Raw genomic sequence first — 27,556 nt, forward strand, 5'->3', positions numbered from 1 at the left:
TGCACGACGAAAAATTTATGTAAGTAGTATTTACACGGGCTGCATGCAGCCTGCACTCAAAACTACATGTTGTTGCACAAAACTGTAACTCATTACATTACAATTAATCTGATTAAAGTGCTGGTAAGAAACGAGGACCCAACAGTTCAGGTTCAGATGTTTTTTTTAACATGTTGATCTCCTCACTCAGCCGGAGTGAGGATACACGATCCAGCTGTTGTTCTGGCCGTGTGTGTGTGTGTGTGTGTGTGTGTGTGTGTGTGTGTGTGTGTGTGTGTGTGTGTGTGCGCGCGCACTGCAGTGTACGTGTGTAATGAGAGCTCTCAGCTAAGGATTGGTTGGTCATGAAAACAGTCTGTCTAAACACGTTTTATCAATACTTGTTTGGATTTAAAGTGTTTAGCTTATATATCCTTAATAAATTCCTGATTGGTGCACGATTCCTGTGCACCAATGACACCATTTTAATTATGGCAGAAAATACTTCCTGTATGAAGCTAAAAGTGCAAATAGCTTGGAGAAAGGACCAAAGTGGCTTCGGTCTTTAACATTTAATGTTTAAAAACACACGCACAAAAACTAGACAATTCATAGTCAAAAAAGCTTCAAGATGGTGTATAAAAATGTATGTTGAATAAATAAAGATGACTGGCTCTGGGGTGTCATACTCATCTCAAGTGGGCCAGACCATTAAACTGATGGTAAAATTACCTTTTTTGCGTAAAGAAGTAAAAGTAACCATGCAGTTACAAAATGATGAACAGCCCTTAAAAAACAGTACGTCTCATTTCATGTACATTACTAAATAATTATTACATTTTGCTTTTGCTGATCCAAAGAATTTGTCAAGATCTAGAAAAATGTGAACTTGTGAAAATGTGAAGTTGCAAGTATTCTTAAATAGATCATTTGGAAGGCCAGCTGTGGCCCCTGGGCCATATTTTTGACACAGATAGACTGATCACAGTGGAGGCTGTACCGGTCCGTCATGGTGAACAGGTGAGCAAGAGAGCTGAGTGTAAAAGCGAAGCTCTCGATTTACCAGTTGATCTGACAAGGATGCCTCCTGGATGCCTCCTGGGTGAGGTGTTCCAGGCATGTCCCACTGGGAGGAGGTCCCGGGGCAGATTCAGGACACGCTGGAGATATTGTATCACTCGGCTGGCCTGGGAAAACCTTGGTGTTCCCCCGGACAAGCTGGAGAAGGTGGCCGGGAAGAGGGAGGTCTGGGCTTCTCTGCTTGGGCTGCTGCCCCTGCAACCCGCCCCCGGATAAAGTGAAGAAGATGGATGGATGGATGGATGGATGGATGGATGGATCAGTCTATCATTTGTGGGTTTTGATAATGTCTTGTTCCCCTGCATAACAAGGCGTTCTTACTTATTCTACAAGGATTTTTTTGTAATAAGACTGTCAGGAACATTTTCTCCATACTTAGGAATGCTCTGATTCTGAATTTAGATCAGATATGGGTCCAAAAGTGAATCAAAGACACATGGATCTAAGGGGCCAGTCTATTGTTTATATCAGGATGCATCCGTGCACTGGATGCTAACTGGAGAGCTATCATGGGTAACAGCAAAGTGTTACCATTTTATAAACAATGTTTTCTCTGTTTGTGCCACAAAATAATTTGAATTGAGTTGACAAGACTCCCCAGCTCAGATGAAAATATTTTCTTTGGTGGTCATCATTGCTTTACCTGCGTCTCCTCAGCTCCTTTTCTAACCAGTAAAGACTCTCACACTGAGCTGAAATGAAATGACAGCAAATAAAAGAGGCGAATGACAACAGCAAAAATCATTTATCTTGGTTCTATTTACAATTATTATTTCACTGATAAATACCATTTTAGTACATTACTTTTTGGATGTATTTATTTGTGAAACTTTATTAAAGCCATGTTTAAGTCAGGTCTTACAGAGAAAAGTCAGAGTGAGCAATACAGTCTTATTGGTTTAACACTGATAGTCTGAAGTAAAAAAAACAAAACAACAACAACTCTGGAATCTCCAACAGTCCTATGAAGAACTGTTCATCAGTCTGTTAGCAACTACCAGATTTCTCCAACATTTGTTGTTGTGTCTTTCTATTTGTTGGCTTACAACTGACTTTAGCCCTCTTTAGGGAACGTACACACAGAAACAACGTGGTGCACTTTGAAATACAAACAGAGCTGAACTGTTTGCCAAGTGGGGTTTTTTTTCCCCTGGGGTATTTTAATAGCTGATTCAGCTTTTTCTTTTTAAAAGAACTGATTATAAAGATAAGGTGAAGACAGTCTGTGATCCAAATGCTGACTTTCTCGCGAAACTCTCATGTGGCCCATGTCGTAGTATGAAATAACCAAAATTACTCTGTTTTTGGTTTTTAGTACTTTTATGGCCAGTTCTGTGCAGTTTGCTTCACGTGAGCTGAGAAAATAATCTGCATACTGAGAGCACTGGATCAAAGGTGTGTAAACAGACAAGATGTCCTTTGAAATGCAAACATAAACCAAAAGAACTGCAGGTTTAAAATGCTTATGCCTAATATTCCATATGAATTTTGACATAAAGTAACAAACTGAGTGTACCAAATACTGTATGTGTCAGTCAAATAATAATATTTAAAATGTTTTAAATAGTTTTGTATTCAACATGAAGTGTTTCAACTGCATTTATTCTCATTATGAAAAGTTAAACAGGCTCAATTAGTTGTTGCTAGTTTCTCTATTCTAAACTGTGATAATGTAACACTAAATAAAAAATTGCCACTTTTTGGCTTACTGATGCATTAGACACAATTATGAGATCTTTTTATTACATATCAGACTAAGTTATTAGGCCTGCTGTTTACATTAGTGACTACTACTGGCATGACACACAGTTTGCCATCACTCAAGCTGTGGGCATAGACTGTAAATAAACAACAGCTTTAAGTGAGACTGGTTAGCGAGGTGTCGTCTTGAAGCTGTGAGCTGAACAGGTTTTTTTGCCATCACAGCCAAACTTTGCTTCCTGTTTAATATAACATTAAATTCTGAATTCCAAGCTAGAAAACTTGCACTTAGCTGATAACCCCTGGTACATATATGGCCACATCCAGTCAAAAGAATAATAATTTTTTTAATAAGTTCAAGGCTTTAATATGCAGGTGGATGACATGCATGCATCTGTTTATGTGATGCTTTATTTATACATGTTTAGCCTGACCCCACAGTTTTGCAGCTGTCGCTGATAGAATCGTCGATGCTTTTTAAAAGATGGAAATTTAAAACAAAACAGCGTAGCCCTTAATGGGCTAAGATTACGAGCATAGATATAGAGGCATGACACCAATTTACATATCTGAGCAAATGTGGCTTGTTTTAAGTAAACAAGAGTAGTAGTGAGTACTCCCAGCTGGATGTAGTGCAAACATCTGGGATGTTTTTGTTGCTGTTGTTGCTTCAAAATTTTACACTCCATAAAGAACTTTTTTTTTCTCATGACACCCAGTTTCCTCTGCACCAAAGACAGGTGTGGACATCACACCTCTTCCTTTAATAGGGAGTAGTCTGTACTGAAGCTCTCAGGATCACCAAGTGACACTTGACAGGAGGCACAGCTGACTCTCGTCTCTGCATCATAAACTATTTATCACTGCTGTCTTCTAGTTCATGTTGTGTTGGATTCGATGGAGTGTACTCCATTCTTCCTCGGGTATACTGCAGGGCACAATGAGGTCAAATATGGCATACCTGCTGGATCCCGGCAGGGATTTTATCTGCTGTCGGTCTATGCTTTGACACTGTTTGATTGATAGGCTTCCTTCTCCTGCAATCCTAAACCTTTTATCTCTGGTTACTGATTGACACACTCATAAATGTGTTTTGTACAAAATTTGACATTTCACGGGAGCACTCCAGCATTTTGCCGAATATATTTGTTTGCGCTCCCTCTCAGTCAGATTGCTTCATTTCTGTGACTGGAAGCAGGTGCACACTGCAAATAAAGGAAGCCCAGTCTCATTTGCATGTTGTGTTATGCTTATTTAACGCATGTAGGAACAGAGCAGTGTTTGTGCAAATATGGGGAAAAAACTTCAGGAATTTACATAAAGGAGTTTCTGCAACAAAACCAAATTTGTCTTCGCCATAAACTGTAAAGGAAAGTTGAAATACACCTAAGTATTCACCAGCTTTTGTCTTTTAAGTTCTCCGTTTTGAATTTGTGTTTCCCTTAATTTACATTTTGTCTTTACACACTTAATGTGTAAAGATTGTGTTACTCAAAACTGCTATTCCACTCTCATTAACAGACACTGACTATGATTTTAGTTTGTTTGATTGTTCAGATTTGCAGAGTATTATTTCTTAATCACAACCAATAGAAACATTAAAAAATATCTTCACACTAGAAGCACTGAGCAGAGTGACAATATTATTTGGATATACACACTTGTCATTCATGCCATTTCATTCCTCCTCGGCCTCTTGATTCGTTCATTTATCTGTCAGTGAAGATGGTTTCACTTCCACACTGTGAAGGAAACACAGATGATGCTCATACATCATTCTTACGTCTCTAACATGTTGGGATGATGGAGGTTTTTATATAGTGCTAACTGCATGAAGTTATGATTGCTTTGGGTCTTTAAACCCTGTGAGTGTATTTGTGTGGTTTTTGTAACTAGTTTTGTTCATTTGGGTCTAAATGTGGCTATCCATCATTATATGATCGTTTTGAGTCTCTTTAATGTTATTTTGTTGTGTGTTTTTTTTGGTTCAATGTCATATTTTTTTTTAGAATATTTAAGGGCATTTTAAGCCTTCCCTTCAGAGTTTCACATTTCTTTGTGGTAATCTTAAACTATCTGATTAAGGTACCCAATAGAGTCTCTTGGTGGTGTGAAGGGTCTTCTGCCCTGGCCAGGTCTGCTGTCTGTTTCCGCCTGTTTGTCCCTCTGTGCTGCCTTGCAGGTTTCTAGAAGCATAGTTAATCATAGCAATTGGAAACACCTGGACAGTCTCCCAGGAGCGTGTATGCTCTCTCTCCATTCACCCAGCGTTGTGCTATTTGTTTAGTTGGCTGTGGCTTGGTTATTTTAGTTTTTGCACCACACAACACCGCACACCTAACATACAAATACTCATGTAGCTCCTGACATGCTGTTAACACTGCTTCACACATCCCATAAAGATTATCGCAGTTTCTGCTTCTTTTATTTAATAAATTAGAAAGTTCTAGTTAATTATGTGTCTCTTCCACCATTTTCCATGATTACAAAGGCTTTTTCTGTGCTTACCGTGAGTCTATTTGTGCTTAGTGTGCATGTGATTAGATCACTCTGCTCACTGCATAGCTCTTATCTTTGCAAGTTTTCATTGTGCTCTTGCAACGTGGCCTGTAATCATACAACCTTAACTGAAGGTTATCTGGTGCACTGTAACAGATTTACTGTTAAATTCAGGTACATATGTTTTCAACTCTGGTGACAGTAAACAGCATTTGGGCAGAAGTTTCAAATAGCAAGGTATGTTTATGCAAAAGAAAGTCAAAGGCTTAGGCTTCACTGCTCTAAACACTCAATTTCAGTAATTTTTTTCTAATCGTAGATCTGTGTGATGTCAAGCAGAGAGGGTTTTCTTTAACATGGTCATTGTTAAAGATCATTGTTTGGGCCTGTTTGTGAAGGGCAGCCAATCAGAGGAACGTTACCTTAAAGAGAGAGTGGCTGTAAAGAGGCAGAAGCTGAAAAAAGGGGGGTTATTTCAGAAAGAGAATGGAGATAAAAAGTGTAATTTTAAAAAGTTAACAAGAATATCTTAGCAACAGTCTCAAAATGCAACCAAGCAATCTTTTGGGCAGCTCTGCTAAAGCAATCTCTAATAAAAAACTTTAATTTCGTACATGAAAGCTGAACATACAGAAACACTGGCCAGTTTTGATAAAAATAGCTTAAAAAATACTGATATTTGCCTTAAAAGGTGTTTTCTTTTTTAAACTGTCATAACCCCACTAAGTTATACTCTGTCATCATCTTTGTAGTCACTGAATTCAATAGCAATTCAAATTTTCTTTGAAGTTTAAATAACGGAATCGTACAAAGCAGCGATAGCAGTCCAAGAACAAAGACATCGAGCTGGAATTTAAGATAAGATAAGATAAGATAACCTTTATTAGTCCCACACGTGGGAAATTTGTTTTGTCACAGCAGGAAGTGGACAGTGCAAAAGTTATGAGGCAAAAATTAGAATACAATAAGAATAAATACAGTACACAGCTGTACAGAATAGAATAAAATAAAATACTATATACAGTAGAATAAAATAAAATAAATATACAATAAGATAAAAATAGAATACAAATACAAATATACTATATACAACTGAGTAAAAATACAACGATGACAGAAAGGATTATTGCACTTAGTATTATTGCATATGTATGGATGTGTGTGCTTGATCAGTTAGAGTCTTTATTATGGAGTCTGACAGCAGTGGGGAGGAAAGACCTGCGAAATCTCTCCGTCCCACACCGTGGGTGCCGCAGTCTCCCACTGAAGGAGCTGCTCAGTGCTGTCACAGTCTGCTGCATGGGGTGGGAGATGTTGTCCATCAGGGATGACAGCTTAGCCGCCGTTCTCCTGTCACTCACCACCTCCACTGGGTCCAGAGGGCATCCTAGAACAGAGCTGGCCCTTCGGATCACCCTGTTCAGTCTCTTCCTGTCCCCAGCAGAGATGCTGCCGCCCCAGCAGACCACACCATAAAAGATAGCAGAAGCCACAACAGAGTCATAGAAGGTCTTCAGGAGTGGGCCCTCCACTCCAAACGACCTGAGTCTCCACAGCAGGTACAGCCTGCTCTGCCCTTTCCTGTAGAGGGCGTCTGAGTTATGAGTCCAGTCCAGTCTATTGTTCAGATGAACACCAAGGTACCTGTAGCTGTCCACAGCCTCAATGTCCATACCTTGGATGTTCAGTGGTTGCAGTGGAGAATGCTTGTGCCTGCGGAAGTCTACCACCAGTTCCTTGGTTTTACTGGCGTTGATCTGGAGGTAGTTCAGCTGGCACCAGTCCACAAAGTCTTGGGTCAGACCTCTGTACTCCTTGTCGTCCCCATCAGTGATGAGGCCGACTATTGCAGAGTCATCAGAGAACTTCTGCAGGAAGCACTGGGTGGAATTGTGGGAGAAGTCTGCAGTGTAGATGGTGAAGAGGAACGGAGCCAGAACCGTTCCCTGTGGGGCCCCCGTACTGCAGACGACCCTGTCCGACACACAGCCCTGAGTCCTCACATACTGTGGTCGGTCGGTGAGGTAGTCCAGGATCCAGGTAGTGAGGTGATGGTCCACTCCAGAGTTCACCAGCTTGTCCTTTAGAACCGAGGGAAGAATGGTGTTGAAGGCACTGGAGAAATCAAAGAACATGATTCTCACAGTGCTTCCAGCGGTCTCCAGGTGAGCGAGGGAACGATGTAGGAGGTGAATGACGGCATCATCCGCTCCAATGCCAGGCTGGTAGGCAAACTGAAGTGGGTCCAGTGATGAGCTTATTAGGCGCCGAAGCTGAGCATTTAGTGGGCATCCAATCACTGACACTTGAGCTGATGCATAAACTATAAAACAAACACGGCAGCGCCCTCCTGCGGCCAACTAGTTGCATTTTCTGACAGTAATTAAGTGGCATCTGAGACATTGGGAAGATGCATTCACAGTCGAAGGAAAACAAAACCATCTATTCTCTCTTTGAAAATAAACAGTAATGTGCTACATATCCATATATTACTGGGGCATTTTATTGTTGGGATTGAAATAAACCTTCCAAATGTGACTTTATGAACTTTATTCGTATTGTTTTTATTATTTTATGAAAACACAAGTGTAGATTTGTGATTATCGTGTTTTACTGTGCTGCGGGTGATAACAGCGAGCAGCCCTGTCAGATACTGCGAGCTGTCATTCAGTCTGTGTGGTAGTTTGTGAAGGAGCGGGCCTGATGCTCCGGTGCTCTCCGCCACACTGCGGCTGGCTGGCGCTCTGACAATGACTTGCATGCTGATTATTGTGGAGATCGACAAAGGAGACAAGGAAACGAGGAGATGAACCGTTTCCTGAGAGCTGGGGAGAATGGAGGGCTGCTGACAGACTGCAAGGAGCTGTCACCCAACCACACCGCCGCCTTCTCCTCCTCTTCCTCCTCCTCTGTCTCCATCGCCTCCTCCTCCTCCTCCTCTTCCTTCAGTGCCGCTGGCTCAGCCGACAGACACGCGGCCCTGCCCTCGCTCCAGACCCGGACACCTGGCGGCGGCGGGTCGGAGCCGAGGAGATCCGCGCTTAAGCGTAAAGGAGTCGGCCGGGAGGGACGGGAGGAACCGGAGGCGGCTTCGGCGGATCACTCATCAGCGGCTGCTGTCGTGGTGCGAGGCGGCGGAGAAGCGTGCTTCGGGATCGGCAAGCAGCAACAGCATCAACAGCGTCGGGAGGCTCAAGGACGCAGCGTCGCTGGAGAAGGTCTGGAGATGATTTCAGCGGTCAGCAGAGAGGCGGACGGTGGCGGCGGGAACGGAGTCTCCGAAGTGACCGCTCCTTCTGCGTCATGCGCCAAAGGCAAGGAGGAGAGGAAGGGGAAGAACATGATCCGGGGCTGGAAGAGGGAGCGAGACAGGGAAAGGGACGCCGCTGCTCCTCCTGCCCGAACGAGGAAGGAGAAGCCCGGTGGTGATGGCTCGTCTCCTCCTCCTCCTCCTCCCTCCGTCTTCCTCCCGTCGTCCGCCCTGCCCGCTCCCGAGCATCATCTGTGCCGCGACGGCTCCGGACACTGCCTGTGCGCCGCTCCGGACTCCAGGCTCCCGGGAGATATCAGCAACGTAAACAATAACAACAATAGTAACGGTGCCGCCGCCGTCAGCACCGGGAAAACCGCGCTGGAGTGTGGAGTTAAAACCGGCGCTATTGTTGTGAGACGGCAGCAGGACGACACGCCGGCCGCCAAGAAGCACAGAGGAGCCGAGAAGGTGAGCCTGCTTTTATTGTCTGGGGGGGAAACAACAATGCAACACGGCAACAAAAGAAGCACACCTGCAGGAAGCTGCCTTTAATTTAGCCTAACGCGGAAATAAAAGGAGGGAGGCGGTCAGTCAGATGCAGGTGTAGAGGCCACAAAGGAGCAGCAGACACTCAGAATGGTTAAATGCTGCCACATGATATTTATTTGCCATTGTTGTTGCCCAGCTGGTGTCATTGTTCCCGCTCTCTGTGTCTGTGTTGATGTTTACCAGGCTGAGATTTCCTTTTTCTTTTTGGAGGGAAGATGAAGAAAAAAGGAGGAGGAGGAGGGAGGAAGCAGCAGCAGCAGCAGCAGCAGTGTGTCCTCCATCTCCATCCTCCTCCTCCTCCTCCTCTTTCTAGAGCCATTTAATCCAGTGCTCCTTGTTTTTCCTGGAGATTAGAGGAGAAGGCATGTGCATCAAGAACTCAGCAGTAAAGGGAATTAAAATGTGATGCTGTAATATAACAAAATGGCAAATGTCATTGTCCATCATGGTGAGAGCAACAACAAAGTCACATTATTTTATTCAAGCAGACTTATTATGCTTTTCATTATATTTGTCAGGTGTTGACTGCTTATATGCAAAAGTTTCAGATAATGACATCAGTGTGTTTACAAGTAGCTCCTGTGAGCCAAGAGCCATAAATGCTGCATTTAAGATACTTTGTTTTACTGTTTCTGCATGATGTCATAAAGAAGGGTCATTATTCCTACTGATTTAGGCACACAAGCACAACTCACCTTCTGTTTCTGAAATGCAGCCAATCAGTTGAAAGTTGGCTTAAAGGGGGAGGGGCTAAAACAACTGGTTAAAGAAAAGGCATAGTATAAGATAAAGAAGGCTTAATTTAACCTTCCAGAAGCATGTCTTTAAGTCTGGCAGCTTCTAGGCAGTTATTGTAAAGCTTTATCTAAATCAACTTGAATTTCAGTGGTCACCTCAAGATAAAGCCTGCATGTCGCACCAGCTGTCAAATGTGATGGATAGAGCTTGAAGAAGTTCATTCATTTTACCTGAAAGTACTGGTTTTAAATAATCCTTCCCAGGTGCACCACCAACTTAGGAAAACAGAGAATAAAAATTAGCCTTGCCTTGACATCCTCCTTTTTGTTTGCTTAATTCATTCAGGAAGACACTCAGGATATCAAATATAATCAGGCTTTAGAGCGAGGGTCACATCCTTTTAAAATAAGACGTAAATACTGCGGGTTGACAGGTCGGATGGCTGAGGTTTAATGAGCCACTCCTGAGCCGGTACAGCGGCCTAGCAGGAATGGTTGGGAAATCATTTTTTGGAGGGTTTTGAATAAGTCATCCAGCAGAGAGGAGATGGAGGGATGGGTGGAAAGGTAAGATGGGGACAGAGATGTCTGATAGAGAGGGAGGAATGGGATGTAACAGCAGAGGACATGCACTTAAAGACAAAGACACAAAAAAGAAGCAGATGGAGTATGTCCAGAAGGTGTTTTTTTTGTTAGTTTTTTAGAAACACACATGCAGGATTAGCTTTATGAGGCAGGAAAAACTGAAGCTTCCTCCTGCTGCTGGCAGATGCTGTTGACAGGAGGAACGCTGGTCTGCACTGGCTGCTTTGTTTATTTGTTGATCTGAAGGATTCCCATTCAGCAGTGAAACACACACACACACACACACACACACACACACACACGCACACACACACACACACACACACACACACACACACACACACACAGTCACCCTGAGCTCAGTCTGTGGAGGCTGTAAGTCATTTCCTGTCAACAAGAATCTGGGCTCCACTCAGCAACTGTTGGGTGTCCTTTGATTATAGAGAGGCTAAAACCCCGAAAATTGGGCTAATTTGATATTATAATGGAAATAAATCAAGTTTATTTCCATGAATGGATCTCTGTGGGTCATCCTGAGTTTGCACTCTCCACATCTGCTTTAGAGAATCAGGGAAATGAGAAAGTCACACTATGCACAAATTAGTCATATCATTAAGCACGTCTGACCTGTCGGGGCAGGGCCATTGGACCTCTGCTGGCAGCGGATCCTTTGGGTCCTGCAGGTTGTAAGGTGGGGCCACTGCAGATCATGCTCACTGGGAATGGGATGTGAAGAGTGTGCAGCCAAACTGTATGTAAAGATGGACATAGCCACTGTGACGTCACACATAAGTTTGCAAAGTCCTATTACTGAAGCATTGAGCAGAGCATTTTCACTGTTCCGCGTCTGCTTCGGCTGGAGGTTTCATCCTATTAAAAGGGAGTTTTTCCTTCCCACTGTCGCTAAGTGTTTATTGGAGTTTTCCCTGTGTTATTTTCTCTGTCTTTGCCTTATAATATAAAGCACCTTGAGTTAAACTGAATTGGACCAAAGTAAATTTAATTATGATTGTGCATTTTTGATGGTGTGACTTGTCAATCATAAGATAAGAACATAGCTTCTGGTCCTACTAGACGCTAATGGTAGCAATAACATATAGAATAACATGACTGTAGTGATCTCACCCAGGAGTTCCTCATTTGAGCTGATGTAATTTTTCTATGACAAAAATGTCAACACAAGTGCTAAAAACCGCAGTTCCATTAATGGCCACTTGAGGCTTGCTCCAAAACAATCCATGCCCTCATTGACTTTCATTTGAAAATGAACCCAAAAAACACACATTCACAGCCTGATACAAAAACCGGTGTCAGCTTCTATGGATAACTTCCCCCTTCAGAAAACAGCCTATGAGTCATACATTTGGATTTTGTTGAGGTTAAAAGTTAGGGACATGGATTATATGACTGGCAAGTGTGCTGACACAGGTGGCTGTGTGTACTAGCTGTCTGTCACTGAACTGGACTTCTTGACTGCATTTGTGTGGTTGGTGCCTTTTGAATCATTTCTGAAGCCTGCTGTGAGGTTTCCAATAAGTCTTTGCTTTATGTTTTGTTTTGGGAATGCAATTTTGTTAGTCTGATACTTCCAGCAGTACTTCTCAGCAGATATTTGTGTCTTTGCTTTGCATCCATACAGTTTGTGGATGCAGTTTGCTGCCCTTAGCTATAAAGTCCCACCCTCTTATCCAACACCAACACAGCAGTGGGCCATACGTACAGCCTATAGATACTGAACTAAGCTTCAAGTCTGACATGATGGATTCCTTTGTGAATCTTGTGTAAATTCAGCGGCCTTCTAATGATATGAACAAGCTGTCATTTATGTCCTATTTTACAGTTTTGATTAAGAAGAAGTAAAAATAAATAAAAAATGTTTTGCTAATGCTTTTTTTCGCCCAAGTGAAAATTTCACAAATTAACGTAAAGGTGCTTAAGGGATTACAGACTGATTGCACAAGAGTTTCAAGGGCATCTGCAAAGCTCAAATGCAATTATTCATTAAAATATAAATAACATGTGTTCTCACAGCTGTATGAGAGATGACTGATGGTTTTCCCCTTAATGTCGTCTACATGAACCCTTCCTACACCTCAGTGGATGAATGCACCACTAGCTTCGGTGTCATCATGGTCTTTGCATATGAATTTAAAGCCGAACAAAAAAACACCACAGCCACTGCAGAAATATCCAGTTTCATGCACTGCAGTCCTCCTGCTCTGACATGTTTCCTTCACTTGAGCCCCACAAACTGAGCATTTGTCATCTGCGGCTTTTACGTTTAGCCTTCAAATCAAATGTCTCCAGTATCTCGAGACTTGGTGTTTAATTATTACTCTGGAACCAAACACAGATTTTTGGGCTGCTGCACCTTTTGGAAGTTAATCTGGTTAAAATTAATGGAGGCACAATGAGAATGAATGATGTATGATGCATCTAATTTAAATGGAATCAAAATTGGATTAAATAGTTACGCCCTGCTGATGAGAACAACTGTGGAAACAGTGAGTACATGGAAGAGCTTGTACTTGTGCATAGAGCTAATGAACTACAGTCAAATGGAAGAAGATTATACAGAACCATACATTAAAACTGGTGACAGTACTGAAGAGCCTTCTTTTAAACTTGTTTTTGAAATATGAGTATTGCTGAAGATTTAATCAATTTTGTATTTTATTTTCTCTTCTCCAATTTAGAGCTGGCTGAATATCCTGGAGGTTTTTTCGGAGAATTTTTCAAAGTTCGATATTCTAACATATCAACTGATATTTTCGTTTTTCTTTCAGACACACGAAAAATGAGCGGATTTCCTAAACCTTTGTCATGTGTAGTTATGCAGTAATTTATTAGATACAAACCTGACACTGTTCATAACAACTACACTGGAGAAAAGTTATTTATAAGGCTTTAAGGTAGGGATGATTAATATGTGGCTGCAGACACAGGGAGCTGTAGCTAATAGCTATCTGGTAGATCCATCCACCAGTGACTCTCCTGGACCTCCTGCTCATGTTTATGCTTCTTTATGCAACTGTCTGATCAATAATAGAGCTTGTTGTCTGGTTAATTGTACAAACATATTGTACATGATGTTTTTAATTCAGTTTTAGGGTGTAGGATTTTCTTAGCTTACTAATTAGCAGGTATATAAGAATGCACATTGCTAGTCAGCTTAACACTTCACTCTCTGTCCAGTAGTCACTTTTGTCTCCAAAAATCCTAACATGGCTGTGGTCTACACGACAATGTTGAGGTTCCAAAGTACAGAGTCCAGAAAATGATTGGTCTATAATGTCTATAATGCTTATTAGCATCCACCACTTAAAAACTGCAATAGCTGGTAGAAACAAGATTCCATTCAGAGCTAAGTGATCATAAACTAAATGATGTGATGTTAGAGAAAGATTAACCATCAAATGATCACTTTTACACATCATCCTGAAGGGAACATGAATGCTAAAATTTATGGCTATTCTTCCTGTCATTTAAAAAAAAAAATCAGCACAAAGCCTCCAGAAACTACTAAGCTGAGAGTCCAAACCTCTCCAGCTTTTTATTAGCACTCATTTTATATAACATATTGTTAAACGAAGGTTTTAAAACCATGACAGCCCAAATATTTGAATACTTTAGAAAAGAATCCCTCTCAGGTTGTCTGAGACTTAGGAAGAAATCTAAACCATACAGCATCATATTGATGACTAATCCTGTTTTGTGGATGGTCTCATCGCAGATATTCTCCAGGCAGAAATTTGGTCTGCTTTTTTTGTCTATTTGCTGCCATACTATAGCATTTGTCTCTGCCCAATTGAGACGCTCAGCATGAAGTTTGATCACAAACAATTTAACACTTCACCAACCCTTTTGAGAGCGGCTTCTTTACTCTCACAGTTATAGCTGAGCTGCTTTGCTTTTTGTTTTTTCTGAAACTATTGGCATGCTACAACCTCACATCTTTAGATGTCATCCAGCTAGCTTACTTACTACTTATTCCAGCTCTGCTAAACCTCATAATGCATTAATGTTTTGGAGTTAAACTGTTTCACAATTGTTTGCTTTCGGGAACTGAAAGAGCATTTGGACCCAGAAATGGCTAATGATAGACTTAACACCACGATGAGAGCACAAGGAAACTGCAGAAACGTGAACCAACTCAAGGGATCATCACAACTGGTGTGATTCTTCCTTGGTGGAGCAGATATGTTGTAATGAATTTTGTGAGCAACGCACTGACTAACCGAGACCGTATCATAGCAAAAATTCTTGCAGAAAAATGCTCCAATTTACCTTCAAAAAGCTACCCTCTCGCTAAAATATAAATCTGAGCTAGCCACACTGGCAGAAATAAAAGCAGTTCTGCTGCTGCTGCTGAGGCTCAGGCTGTCATCTGCATGACAATAAGATGCACTTGAGTTTCTCTGTGAATGACAGCGGCTGCTCTGCTATCACTTTCTGTCTGTCAGTCTGGATCCCTGCAGGCTGAATGAGGATGAAACAAAAACACTCGGCTCCTGACGGATCCTATCGCCTAATATTGAATTCTGATCACCTTGCAGCAGCAGCATCAACGCACCCGCCAATATCCGGTTATTCCATTTTCTTTTTTCAGAAGCATCATTTCCCGTTGTGCTGTAGTCGCAGCTTTTGAGTCGTCACGTTTACCTGGTGGGTTTTAACAGGTTTGTGCAGGCTTGGTCTCCATGGTGACGTTGACAGTGTTTAGTTTATTCAGGAGGAGTTGTAGTGTCGCATGTAAACAGCTGATCCAAAGCAAGCGAAGCAAGCATCGGGATGGAGAGTGATGAGGAGAGGCCAATGTAAGGCAATGTTCCTCTTTAATGCACCATTTCATCTTTCTCATCCATGTATAAATAACCAGATCACTTTGCCCAGCCAGCTTTTTACGGGTCCATTACGCACTTACTTGGCTTTTTAAGTTTTCAGCGTTTTAAGCTGAAATCCTCCAAAACTGCACCTTTAAGAGTGAGTGATTATGAAGGATAATAGGCTGAGACTTTTGAAATGTGTTTTTCTGACAAATAAAACTATTGTGCCGTGTTTCACTGGCTGAAAGCTTTCATGATGACAATGAATGTATTACATTTTCAGCTATGGCATACATTTTATTAAATAGGTTGCATTAAGGCTGTAAAATCATAACCATGATTATTCTGGTCAGTAATCGTAATCTTGATTTTTCTCACTAAACATCATGCATTTATTAAATATGAAACCTTTTTCTATAATTTCAGCTTAAACTGTATTATACTGTAAGGATTCCTGAGCTTTTTGGGAGAAAAGGAAAAGGTCTTGTTAGTAGGGCTGGGCAGTCTGCCCGTAGGCCAATCATTCTTTTGTTGGCGGGGAGGACGTTAAGTTCTACTATCCACCTTGTAAAACACACAGTGTGCTCAGTAACACATAGTTTAGTTTTTATTCTCACTTCTAGCATGAAGAGATGTTGATGCAGTGACGTACAACGATGAATGATTCAACCGACCTTAACTGGTAAACCGTACCACGTCATAATATTTGCTGGCTCTAAACTTCTACTAACACATTCATCACGTCCACATACAGCAAGTTTGACCATCATCGATCATCATCCACAACCCTTTCTTTCTTTTTTATTTATTTATATTTATACATATATCAAACACAGGAAATGGAAAATAAACATAAAAGAATTCCAGCAAAATTATCTGTAAAACAAAAACAAAAGGTGTTTGAAAAGGAGCAGGAAGAAGCAGCGGCTTATCCAGACCTGCCCCAAAGTTTGCCAACAATTTCTTAATCCAATTGGTAACTATATATATGTACATATATACACACACACACACATCTGTGTACCTGTGTAGACAAATGCTCTCTCATATCAACAACATAACAATATTCTCATTCTGTACAATAGAACAGCTGTATAGCTATATGCCCATCAAATATGTATTGCTTATATTTATTCTTATATTGTGCAATATTTTTACCTTTTTTAAAATTTCTTTGTTTAGCCACATTCCACAAACTGATATGTATGTGCTGTGAACACATGACTGCTTTATATTGCATTTTCCTCTCAGGTCATATGTGAGAGGAAAATGGTTTATTCTTAAATAAATGAAGCATATTATTTCTTGCTTTTCCTGATACCAAACATTATGCATTATCCTTCTTGCTCTTTTTTTGCATTGTGCATAGAGAGAACTCTTGTGTTACCCCAGACCACTGTTATTCTTATTATCCTTATTATTATCCTCCTTATTAGCTTTTTAAAAAAAAACAATACTAGTTAATTAAAAAAATGATTTGTTTGATTTGTTGTTGTCTCTTCCACAATCCTTTGTGAATTAGCTTGACAGGAGGTTAATGGTTTGTTTTTTCATTTAATGCAAAACACTGAAGTTGTGCCAGGTTGTGTCACACAGATACTCAAAAACACTGAAATACTGGACGCTGAGATTTAATGATTTAGTTTTGAGACTAACAGAGTTGTCATTTGGAGGGCTGGTGATGGAATAAGTTACAAGGTGGCCAGACAGCTGAATGCAGTGTCTGTTAGGTGGGACTGAGGTTTTCTATATATTTTAATTTATCATTTGTATGTGCTTTTCCTTTAGTGGTATTTTTCTTCTAATCGAGTTAGAGTAAGTTGCTAAAAACTACTTGGTTAAGTTTAGGAAAATTGCCTACATGTTAAAAAAGTGTCAAGGGAGGAGTGAGGACCCAAAGACTGGATGAGCAAATAATTGTGAGCGATGAAATATCAAACTCAAAACGAAAAAATTAAATACAAAAATTCATAAGAAGAAAACAAAGAACACAAAACACAAACTGGCAACCAACACAATGAAATGCAGCATTATAGAGCATGAATTATGGGAAGACAAAGACACAACATCATAGATGAGACAGAAGGCACACAGAGTGAATCACAACAGTAGTTGCCTCAATGCACTTTATATTGTAAGGTACAGACCTACAATAATAGAACCAGAATGACAGTGAAACTCTAAAACACAACAAAACCTTGAGACTATGATAATATCACACTCACTTGGCACTTACAGTGTCTTGCAAAAGTATTCGGCCCCCTTGAACTTTCCCACATGTTGTCACATTATAGCCACAAACATGAATCAATTTTATTGGAATTCCACGTGAAAGACCAATACAAAGTGGTGCACACGTGAGAAGTGGAACGAAAATCATACATGATTCCAAACATTTTTTACAAATAAATAACTGCAAAGTGGGGTGTGCGTAATTATTCAGCCCCTTTGGTCTGAGTGCAGTCAGTTGCCCATAGACATTGCCTGATGAGTGCTAATGACTAGATAGAGTGCACCTGTGTGTAATCTAATGTCAGTACAAATACAGCTGCTCTGTGACGGCCTCAGAGGTTGTCTAAGAGAGTATTGGGAGCAACAACACCATGAAGTCCAAAGAACACACCAGACAGGTCAGGGATAAAGTTATTGAGAAATTTAAAGCAGGCTTAGGCTACAAAAACATTTCCCAAGCCTTGAACATCCCACGGAGTCAAGCGATCATTCAGAAATGGAAGGAGTATGGCACAACTGTAAACCTACCAAGACAAGGCCGTCCACCTAAACTCACAGGCCGAACAAGGAGAGCGCTGATCAGAAATGCAGCCAAGAGGCCCATGGTGACTCTGGACGAGCTGCAGAGATCTACAGCTCAGGTGGGGGAATCTGTCCATAGGACAACTATTAGTCGTGCACTGCACAAAGTTGGCCTTTATGGAAGAGTGGCAAGAAGAAAGCCATTGTTAACAGAACACCATAAGAAGTCCCGTTTGCAGTTTGCCACAAGCCATGTGGGGACACAGCAAACATGTGGAAGAAGGTGCTCTGGTCAGATGAGACCAAAATGGAACTTTTTGGCCAAAATGCAAAACGCTATGTGTGGTGGAAAACTAACACTGCACATCACTCTGAACACACCATCCCCACTGTCAAATATGGTGGTGGCAGCATCATGCTCCGGGGGTGCTTCTCTTCAGCAGGGACAGGGAAGCTGGTCAGAGTTGATGGGAAGATGGATGGAGCCAAATACAGGGCAATCTTGGAAGAAAACCTCTTGGAGTCTGCAAAAGACTTGAGACTGGGGCGGAGGTTCACCTTCCAGCAGGACAACGACCCTAAACATAAAGCCAGGGCAACAATGGGATGGTTTAAAACAAAACATATCCATGTGTTAGAATGGCCCAGTCAAAGTCCAGATCTAAGTCCAATCGAGAATCTGTGGCAAGATCACACTTTGTATTGGTCTTTCACGTGGAATTCCAATAAAATTGATTCATGTTTATGGCTGTAATGCTAGTGTTTTATTAGCCCTTTGTCTACCCCGAACTCCTCCCTATGCTGTCTTAGTGACTTTCACTTTAATGTAACATTGTTTCAACATTTTCTCTTCTGAGGATTCCGTTTGAGTGGTTAAACCAAGAGAATAGCCAAAGTAGATTTTAAATCAAATAGATCGCTTACAGAGCTTGGAACATCTTTAACTATCAGCATGGAAAAGATAAAACTGAGCAGCAGCTGTGCAGGTTCACCACCTTACACCTGTAAGGCGCTAATAATGCTAAAAAGGGGGAAAAAAGGTGTTAATGAGGACTGGAAGTGTTACAGTGTGATACAAAGAGAGAATCTGTCGTTTTTCCACTATTGACAGTTATAGAGCACTAAATAAAAATATTCACTTTTATTGGATAATTAAATTAATTGTCTCAAATATTTATTAGCATTTCTTTACCCTCTGCTGATCACTGACTGGACTTTATGATGGGCCCTGCTTTTTTATTTATCATCACATAAAGGTCACCAGCTCTCAGCAGGATTCAAACTTGCGTCATACAGTATGTGTCCAGTTTTCACCCAAGGTTGATAATCAGCAGAGCTTTGATGTTGTTTATCCTTCCTTTTTCAAAGAATATTGGCTGGAGCCAGCATGGACACATAGTTATCTAACAGCCAGCCAGATGTTTTTCCAAAAGACTGAACATGTTTTCTAAAGGCACGAAATGTCTGATTGTGAAGTCTTGATGTGGATTTCTAAAGGGTGGGAGGACAAACCACCAGGGATCTGACACGTGTTTGCTAAAATGTGCAAAGACTAAAATTTACAGCTGTTAAACTCTGAGTTTTATTCTGGGAATGTTACAAGGAGGAAACATTGATATAAAAAGATCTCTGTGTAAAACAATGTCATTGTTTAGAGCATTACAAACAGAAATCCATCATTTCCCACAGGGTTGGGGTACACATGTAGGTGGGCATTAAAAGACGTGAAACCACACCTTTTCCAATGACTTATTAAGTAACACTTGACAATAAATAGAAAAATTATCAGCTGCCGCAGTGAGCTGATGGACTACAGTGATACCATCTTGGACTACAGACTCACAAGAAATAAATGGGCGACCCAGTAAAGTCTTTGTGTGGAAAGGATGGCATTAACGCTGAATTCTGGGTGGGAAAACGCAAAAGACAACATTTTAATTCTTTTAAATATTTGTTGATATTGCCCTGGCTGTGAAAATTAGCTTTGGTTAATTTGTTTAATATGGGCAGTGGTCAGAGTGATCAGGACACCAGTCAAGGCAATTTTTGACTCGCAGGATGGGATTTGTATTTCATTTAATCTACCTGACTCTAGTTTTATGTAGGCATCCCTGCATATGACCAAAAATGTGTGCAGGTACATGCAGCACATACAGAATTTCATGAATGTGTGCAGAACAGCTACACCATCATCATCAGAAAAGAGAGAAAGAGAGAATGGGGGTGTTTGTGTGTGTTGGGTTAATTTTGAATTCGAGCTTAATGCAAATGTGCATTTGCAGAGACAGGGTACTAATTTTTCGCCTCATCTTTTTGTTTAACTGGGTGTGTGTGTTTGGTGGTGAATGACTGCTGTATGTGAGAAGAGGCATAACAAAGAGCAGAGACGAAGCAGACTGACAATAAGTAGAACTACATGCCTAAAGGGAAAAAAAAAGGCATGATAGCGGCTTCTGCACAAAAGTAATGAACAAGAATTAAATTTACTGCATTAGTACACATCAAATGGTCTGATTGATAGCGCACCGCTTCAGGGAAACTGCAGAACAACCAAAATTATTGGGGTCAGTTTGGTAATTGCATGCAATCTATTTGTGATAATGCTGCAATTAACTGTGATAAACTGGTGAAAATCCCAAATCAGATGCCATCTGTTGCAAATCTGTAAAACTGTTGTCTTCTACATATAAAAAAGAAATCACATTAAACAGAAATTCACATTAATTTAGATTCAGAGTTCAGCCAGGACGCCACAGATTTAAAACAGAAATTCAGAAATCTCTTTACAAATAATGATGTTGTTGCTGTTGGATGGCAATTTAACCACAAAGTGACACACATGCTCAGTAATGTTGCTTTTATATAAGAGTATAACCAGAATACATCCATTTGACAACCTGCTGAGTTGAGTCCCCTGCTGCAAAGAGACGTGTTGTGTTGCAGATGAGTTGCGCTTACTGCTGCAGACTGAGACTGTGCAAAATTTCATCATCGCCCATTTGTAGAAAAGACTTTGATATGTTCACCCTGTTGAGAAATATTTATTTTTTCCTTCTTTTGTTGCGTAAAATCCACCTTTAATTTCAGTGCTTCAGCAGAGAGCAGTACTGGCAGGAGAGTTTTACTTTGGTTTTGTGTGTTGGCTTCACGGGGCTGTGATTGACAGGAGACTATTGACTGAAAACATGGAAATCAGACAGGCAGACGGCAGAAGTAGACCCCTTGTGAATATGAAGAAAATCTGAAGCTTTAGAAGCTTTTGAAAATAAGCGAGTGACCTTGGAATGCCTTTTTTTTTTAAATTTTGCTTTCTTTATTTAAACACATAGCTACATTAGTATGCTTCAGTTCCACTCGCCAGCCTTAAGTTAGGTATATAATACAAAGGAGTTTAGCTGTCTAGTCCTTAAAAATATCAGCTTTTACCCCTAAAACATGGTGACTGTAAAACCCCAAGAAACAAAACCCTCAGAGTCTAAATGAAAATGTTTTGTGTCAAATATTAAAAGCTATTTGAAATTAAAGGTTTGAGGTTTGAATCTGTTAGGCTGGAATAAATCAGTGAGAATAAGAGTGGCAAAACCTGGAAGCATGTTTGAAATGTAACAAACATATAGGCAGAGTCATCAGTGTCTTCAATAACGATAAATTAGCAACAGCAAAGCTGCACTTTCATTAGATGTCATTATTATTATTCAACACCAGGCAAATGAGCATGTCAGCAGAACTAAATGGTTTTTGTTACGCACCCCAATCAGACAATAACGCACAACTCACACTGACACATTAGTACATTAATAACCTCTTTGCTTTCATTCTGTTCATTTAGGCTTCAGTTATGCAGGCCTACAGACCAGTCTGGTAACTACAATTTGCTTGGAAAAATTTATACTACCCAACAGCAAACACTTGCCAACTACTTGCTAAGTGGCAGTGAAATTGTGGGAAACTGTGCCTTTCTAAATGTGTTAATTTCAGGGTAAGGGAAAACATACTTTGAAGATGAATGGTCTCCATTTCCAGTTTGCTCTTTCAAGTTTTGCTACCCCTTAGAGCTTAGTTAGCAAGTGTTTGCAGACAAGTTGGCATGCATGTGAACGACAGGAAGCTGCAACAATCTGCTATCAACCAAAAAAATCGCAAGGGAGTTATTGGTACAGCATCCTCTTAGTGACCAGGTTCACCGGAGAGCTGGCAACCTTTAGCAACCACTCACCAACCAACACAGGATTTTCACTAGCATCCTGTATTTGAGGCATAACTTGTTGAACTTCCTCGTCAACTCCTTTAATTTCTATATTAACTTCTTTCCAACTAACAAGACAAGTTCAGGATCAAAAATAGGTCAGAAAATGGGGAATAATAATAATAAGCCCTGAGGCTTAGTTTTATTGGTTCAGTTTCTTTTCAAAATGTTAAAATTTAGGGCACCTTTAAAATAAATGTTAAAAACGTTTTGTGGAGAAAGTCCTGTATGATTCAAAAAGATAAATTTAAAAGAAAACTTCCAGAACCACATCCAAAAGAATGGGTTCCTGGGATTGATTTACCCTTTAAATGTACATTTTATCCTCTAGATTTATTTATTTATTACACATTTATTAGGCATTTAAAATATGATATTGTGGTCATATATCTGTTATGACTTTACATCCCCCATGACCGGCCAGAAACTGAGCTTTGGACAATGTGATATCATTGTGGTTACAATATGATGACAGAGGCGTCCATAGATCCACAAAGCCAGCACGCTGTTCCCTCATTGTTCACTTGTTCAAGGCAGAGCCAGAGTGGAGAAGCTCCAGCAGTTTGTATTTTGTCTTGTTTATCACAGGCCATGACTTGTACTGCTGCATCTTATGTCCTTGCCTCTAGCAAAAGGTAGTACATCGGTCTGTTAAACAAAGATCAACCCACAAGACTTGAATGCATGACTGCAAATAGAAAAACTGCATGATTTATGAGATTTAGGTGCCTTCGGTTCTTCTTTCATACAATTCTGACTTTTTACACAAGGTCTACGAAAAAACGCAATTCCAGGAGTGTAACTTAAAAAAACAAACCAAAGCAAAGAATCACGATTTCACATGATTTTGTTTGCTGTATTGTTTTTATTGAAGCCTTACCTTTGCTTTAAGAACAACAAAACTGTTACTACTGTGCAATCTGTGAGCTCAAACTGTCAATCATTTTGCACAGCCGGGGTGCAGCTCCATTGCTGTCGTTACTGTGGGCATTACTGCAGACAGAAATTTGTGGAGTGATACCACAGCACATGTTTATTTGCTCTCCTTTCCCAACGAGAGAGGGTTGACAAAGATCATTGATCAGCTTGAATAAATATGTAATCAATCAAAGCTAGGTAAGTCTGACTACATGCCAATATTGGCTCAGTTTATTGGGATTTTGATTAATCAGCCTGATGTAGACCGAAGGAAAATGATTTTCTGTTTTACTTGATTGGACAGAAGCTTGAATAGAAGAAAAGGAGAACAAGTGGACGAGCAAACGGCAGCGTGAAGGGTGTTTTTAGAACAGCTCATGTGGAGGCTGGACTGAGAGTCCATTAGCTATCAAAGTATCAGTGCCAACAGAGTGAAAAAGGCTTCATGGTATGACAGTACGCCCACGTGCTCTGCTCTGCAGGCTGGCAGGTTTTCCTTTGCATCCATTCATCAAAGCCTCCAAAGCCACAGGAAACACAGAAATAAAACAGCATCATAATCTCACCTCCCACCGTCTGTCATTACCTGAAAACTCGTCGAAGAATCACCTCACATCCTCTTCTTCTTCGCTTCCTTTCATATTTTATTTAACTGCAGCTTTCCTGAAACATCTTGTAGCGGCTGCACTCAGAGGGATGCTTCAGTCGCTCTTTGACTCAGGCAATGAGTGTCTCATATGTGCTCAAATCCAAATCAGATTAAAGCTGCTTTCATCTGACTCAGACAATATGATGGCAAATCAGGGGATGTGGTTTTTGGAGATGTGGTTTGTGTGCTCTTCCCTTTTTCTAGTCGTACATACTATATAAAGAAAAAGTCTTAAATGAGGCCAGCATATATACTAGGAATTTCCATCAAGAGGTCAGGCTTCAGACTGTTTCAGGCACTTTTTTTCTACTCTTGGCTCTCTATAAAGAGTGAATATCTCAGGCAAACAGCTGCGGCTGTGAGCACAGAAGCCCCACCCATCTGCTGTTCAAATCGTATGTTTACGAGGGGCAGCGAATCACAGCTCTGTGCTATGAAGCAGGATTTAAGGTTAAGCAAGGTAATGTCAACGTTATTGGTGTACATCACCACCAAAACAGGGCAGCTAGAATAGGCAAGTAGACTAACTACACTTACTGTCCCATTGGCTGCAGCTAATTTGCTTTTCATCTCTATTATGTGTTTATCTCACATAATATGCACAGCTGAACTTTTCTTTTAGTCAAACAACATCAGTGAATGCTTCAACTGGACGTCTTTAAATTTCCTCCATCGCAATGATGGCAAAAACTGGGGTGCTCGTTTTCGGCTCAAACAGCTTCTCAAAGGATGGCAATTATTACATCGGCTCCATCAAACCCTTTTGCTAAGAACCTTGACATTATTTGTGACCAACATTTGAATTTTGAATCTCACATCTCAAAGCTCATCCAGTCTTGCTTTTTTCATTTAAGAAACTCTGCAAGAATCAAACCTTTGACACTCAGTAATGTGGAATTTGATAACTTTAAGTAACTTTTTAAGTGCCTGTTTTAACTGGTCCAGAATGCAGCAGCTCGGCTGCATAAACAACAAGCCAACACACAACACATCACCCCAATTATCATTTCCCTTCATTTCTTTTTTCTAATTCATTTAAAAATGTTATTAATAACATGGCTCCAGTCTACACAGCAGACCTGCTCAGACTATTTTCCATCAGTTAGCCTTTCTGGTCTGGTCTGATCAGGGTTTTTAACTATTCCTTGCTCTAATTTTTTAAACCAGAGGCAATCACGCTTTTGAGGCTCCTGAACTTCTGAACAGCCTGTCAGGTCAGCTCAATCAGTGGTCTGTATTAAATGACCACTGATTCAGCCAACCAGCCCATTATTTTTGGCTCTTGTTCTCCTAATGTGTGTTTGTATGTTTAGACACATGCACGTTTCTTTAATCTGTGCTTTTATTGAAACTGCGAAGCACTTGCAAAAAATGTTATACAAATAATTTTAGTTAAACAAAACCACAATGTTCCTCTTACTGTAACTAACTCTTAAAAACACAAAATCCTGTAGATGCCAAAGGATATCATAGAAACCACGAGGATTATTCAACAGTTATATTTTTGTCGACTTGTTTATGCTCTACCATTGTGCTCTTTTTTTAATCCAGTGAACCACTATATTTATATCCTGTTACAGAGCTAACAAGATGTGTTTTATTGGTGTCTAAAGCATCTAAAGCACTAGATGTAATCCACAGAGGCCTGTTGATAGTTACATTAATGCAACAAAAGCAGTGTTAGTCTGTAAATTTCAGTCCAACAATAAAATTATAAATTGCACGCATCTGCAAATGCGGCAATTAATCTTCCTACTTGAAAACAGTGTGGTGGCCGTTGGATTTCCTTTAGTTCATATTTGCTTTTGCAATTCAAGGTTGGCAAGCCACATCTGGTTGTCACATGTGGGGTTGCCATGTTATTACAATCTCTTTTTTGAAAGGATAATAGCTCCCATGCACAGGCTGTTTACTGAGTTGGAAGTAATGGTTCACTGGCCAATCATCTTTGCCATCTTTAAGGTTTCACATTTCCCCCGATGGAGTCTCTCATCAGCCGTCACACTAAGAGCGTGTGATGTCTGCTTCAATTCAGATGCTTTATAATTACATCATTATGAAAACGCTGCTTGCAAACACTGCAACTCGGGGAGATTAATTTATGCAGAATTGTGCTAAAGTAATTATTGTTAATGGTTGATTGTGCAGCAGCAGTGTTGAAGGAAAGAAAGAGGTTGAGATATTTTGGAGCAGGAGTTATTATAGCGGTGAGTAATGTCCATTGTTTTTCACTCGGTTGGTTTAAATGCCATTAGAGCTTGTCATTCAATAGGAAGGTAAGTGGTTTTTGTGTGCGTGTCTGTGTGTGTGTGTGCTGATGAGGGACTGAAAAAGGAAGAGCTGAGATGAGCAAGGCTGGAGAGAGAAAATGGGAAAAATGGCTACTATTCGTGAAAACACACACAGTCACGCGTGAAGCACAAACGCAAACACACACTCGATAAACCACAGATTGTCTACGCACACACACACGCCTCCTCTTTCAGCAGCCTGACAATAAAGACAGAGATGATTTTTGTCTGCGAGAAAAAAAAACATCAGTGAGGCTGCTCACTGAGGGATTTAATATGAGGGGAGGAGGGAGAGGGGAGGAAGGACACAAAGAAAGCAGAGGAAAAGGAAGAAAAGAAAAAGGGATGAGAATGAAAATGAGGTAAAGGAAAAAGGAGGATTGATGGATGGGTGGAAAAAGGAAAAGATGGAGGGATAATTGGATTGATTCAAATTCTTTTTGGCATTTTTGAAAAACCGCATTGCTCTGTGGGCGCTTAAAAATGCGATTCAAGATTTAGAGGAAAAAAGAAACATGAAAACCAAAGATGAAAAAATGTCTCTTTGTTTAATTATAGATTTTAGAGTGAGAATTAATGGAAAACTCAGTTGGCTCCCTTGACTCTCACCACCCAGCCTCCCTCTCCTGATTAATTTGGGTAAATCCAGCTCTGCATGCCAGTTAGGACAGCTATTTGTGATTCAACCTCGACACAAAGCTCCAGTGTGTCGGAGGAAACATTAAAGTTGAGTCTGCTTTATTTGAACTGCAGCAGATTTTTCTGCTTGCTTTCTCCTCTTCTCCTCCTCATCCTCTCCCTTTCACCAAAGTGGATTTAAAGGGTGAAATTGACACACGGCTTTTATTGAGATCCCTGAAGTCCCTGAAGCCTCTTTTACAAGAGGCAAGAACAATATAAATTTAGGCATAATCTCATAGAAATTTATTAAATTTGATTTGGGATTTTGATCAAATGAATCAAGTCATTTGATTTGATTCTGTGATGCTGTGATTGGCGTATTTCAAGAGGCGGCTGAGGTTGCGCCTGTCCACTAATTGGAAGGCAGGTTGTTGAATCCCCGGCTTCTTCGGCCCACATGACGTGTCCTTGGGCGAGATAGTGAACCGTGTCTGATATGTATCGAAAGTGGTGCATTTATACAATAAAATATATGTGGATTTGTGAACATGGTTTGCCGTGTTAAGCACTTTGTGTGCCTCATTTGCCTAGAAAAGCATCATTAAAATGCAATTATTTATCATTTGTTTCAAGTTTTACTTATAGATTACTGGATAATTGACTATCTTGAGTTCATCTTTCATGAGGCAAACAATACAATAAGGCTCAGGCAAGGATTATATCAAAGATACCAGAAATAGGAGAGCAGGGGAAACGGGTAGGAGGTAGGATAAGGAGAACCTTCCTACCCCACCCCACCACAACCACACAAATCCCACAGTACCCACTAATCAGATGATCCGATGTAATCCAGCACTTGGAGATGGCG

General features: G+C 40.6%; 1 protein-coding gene across 1 annotated transcript in view; it reads left to right on the forward strand.

Annotated features, from left to right (window-relative positions):
- Positions 1-8,018: 8,018 nt before the first annotated feature.
- Positions 8,019-27,556, forward strand: part of znf608 (zinc finger protein 608) — a gene marked incomplete at its 5' end in the record, with an annotated part of 69,864 nt that continues 50,326 nt past the window's right edge. Inside the window, 2 exon segments of the mRNA XM_082554506.1 lie at positions 8,019-8,040; positions 8,043-8,980. Of these exon segments, the coding sequence (XP_082410632.1) occupies positions 8,019-8,040; positions 8,043-8,980 (960 nt within the window).

This window comes from Aulonocara stuartgranti (genome assembly GCF_965226115.1).
Source record: "Aulonocara stuartgranti genome assembly, chromosome: 12".
NCBI classification, from domain to species: domain Eukaryota; kingdom Metazoa; phylum Chordata; class Actinopteri; order Cichliformes; family Cichlidae; genus Aulonocara; species Aulonocara stuartgranti.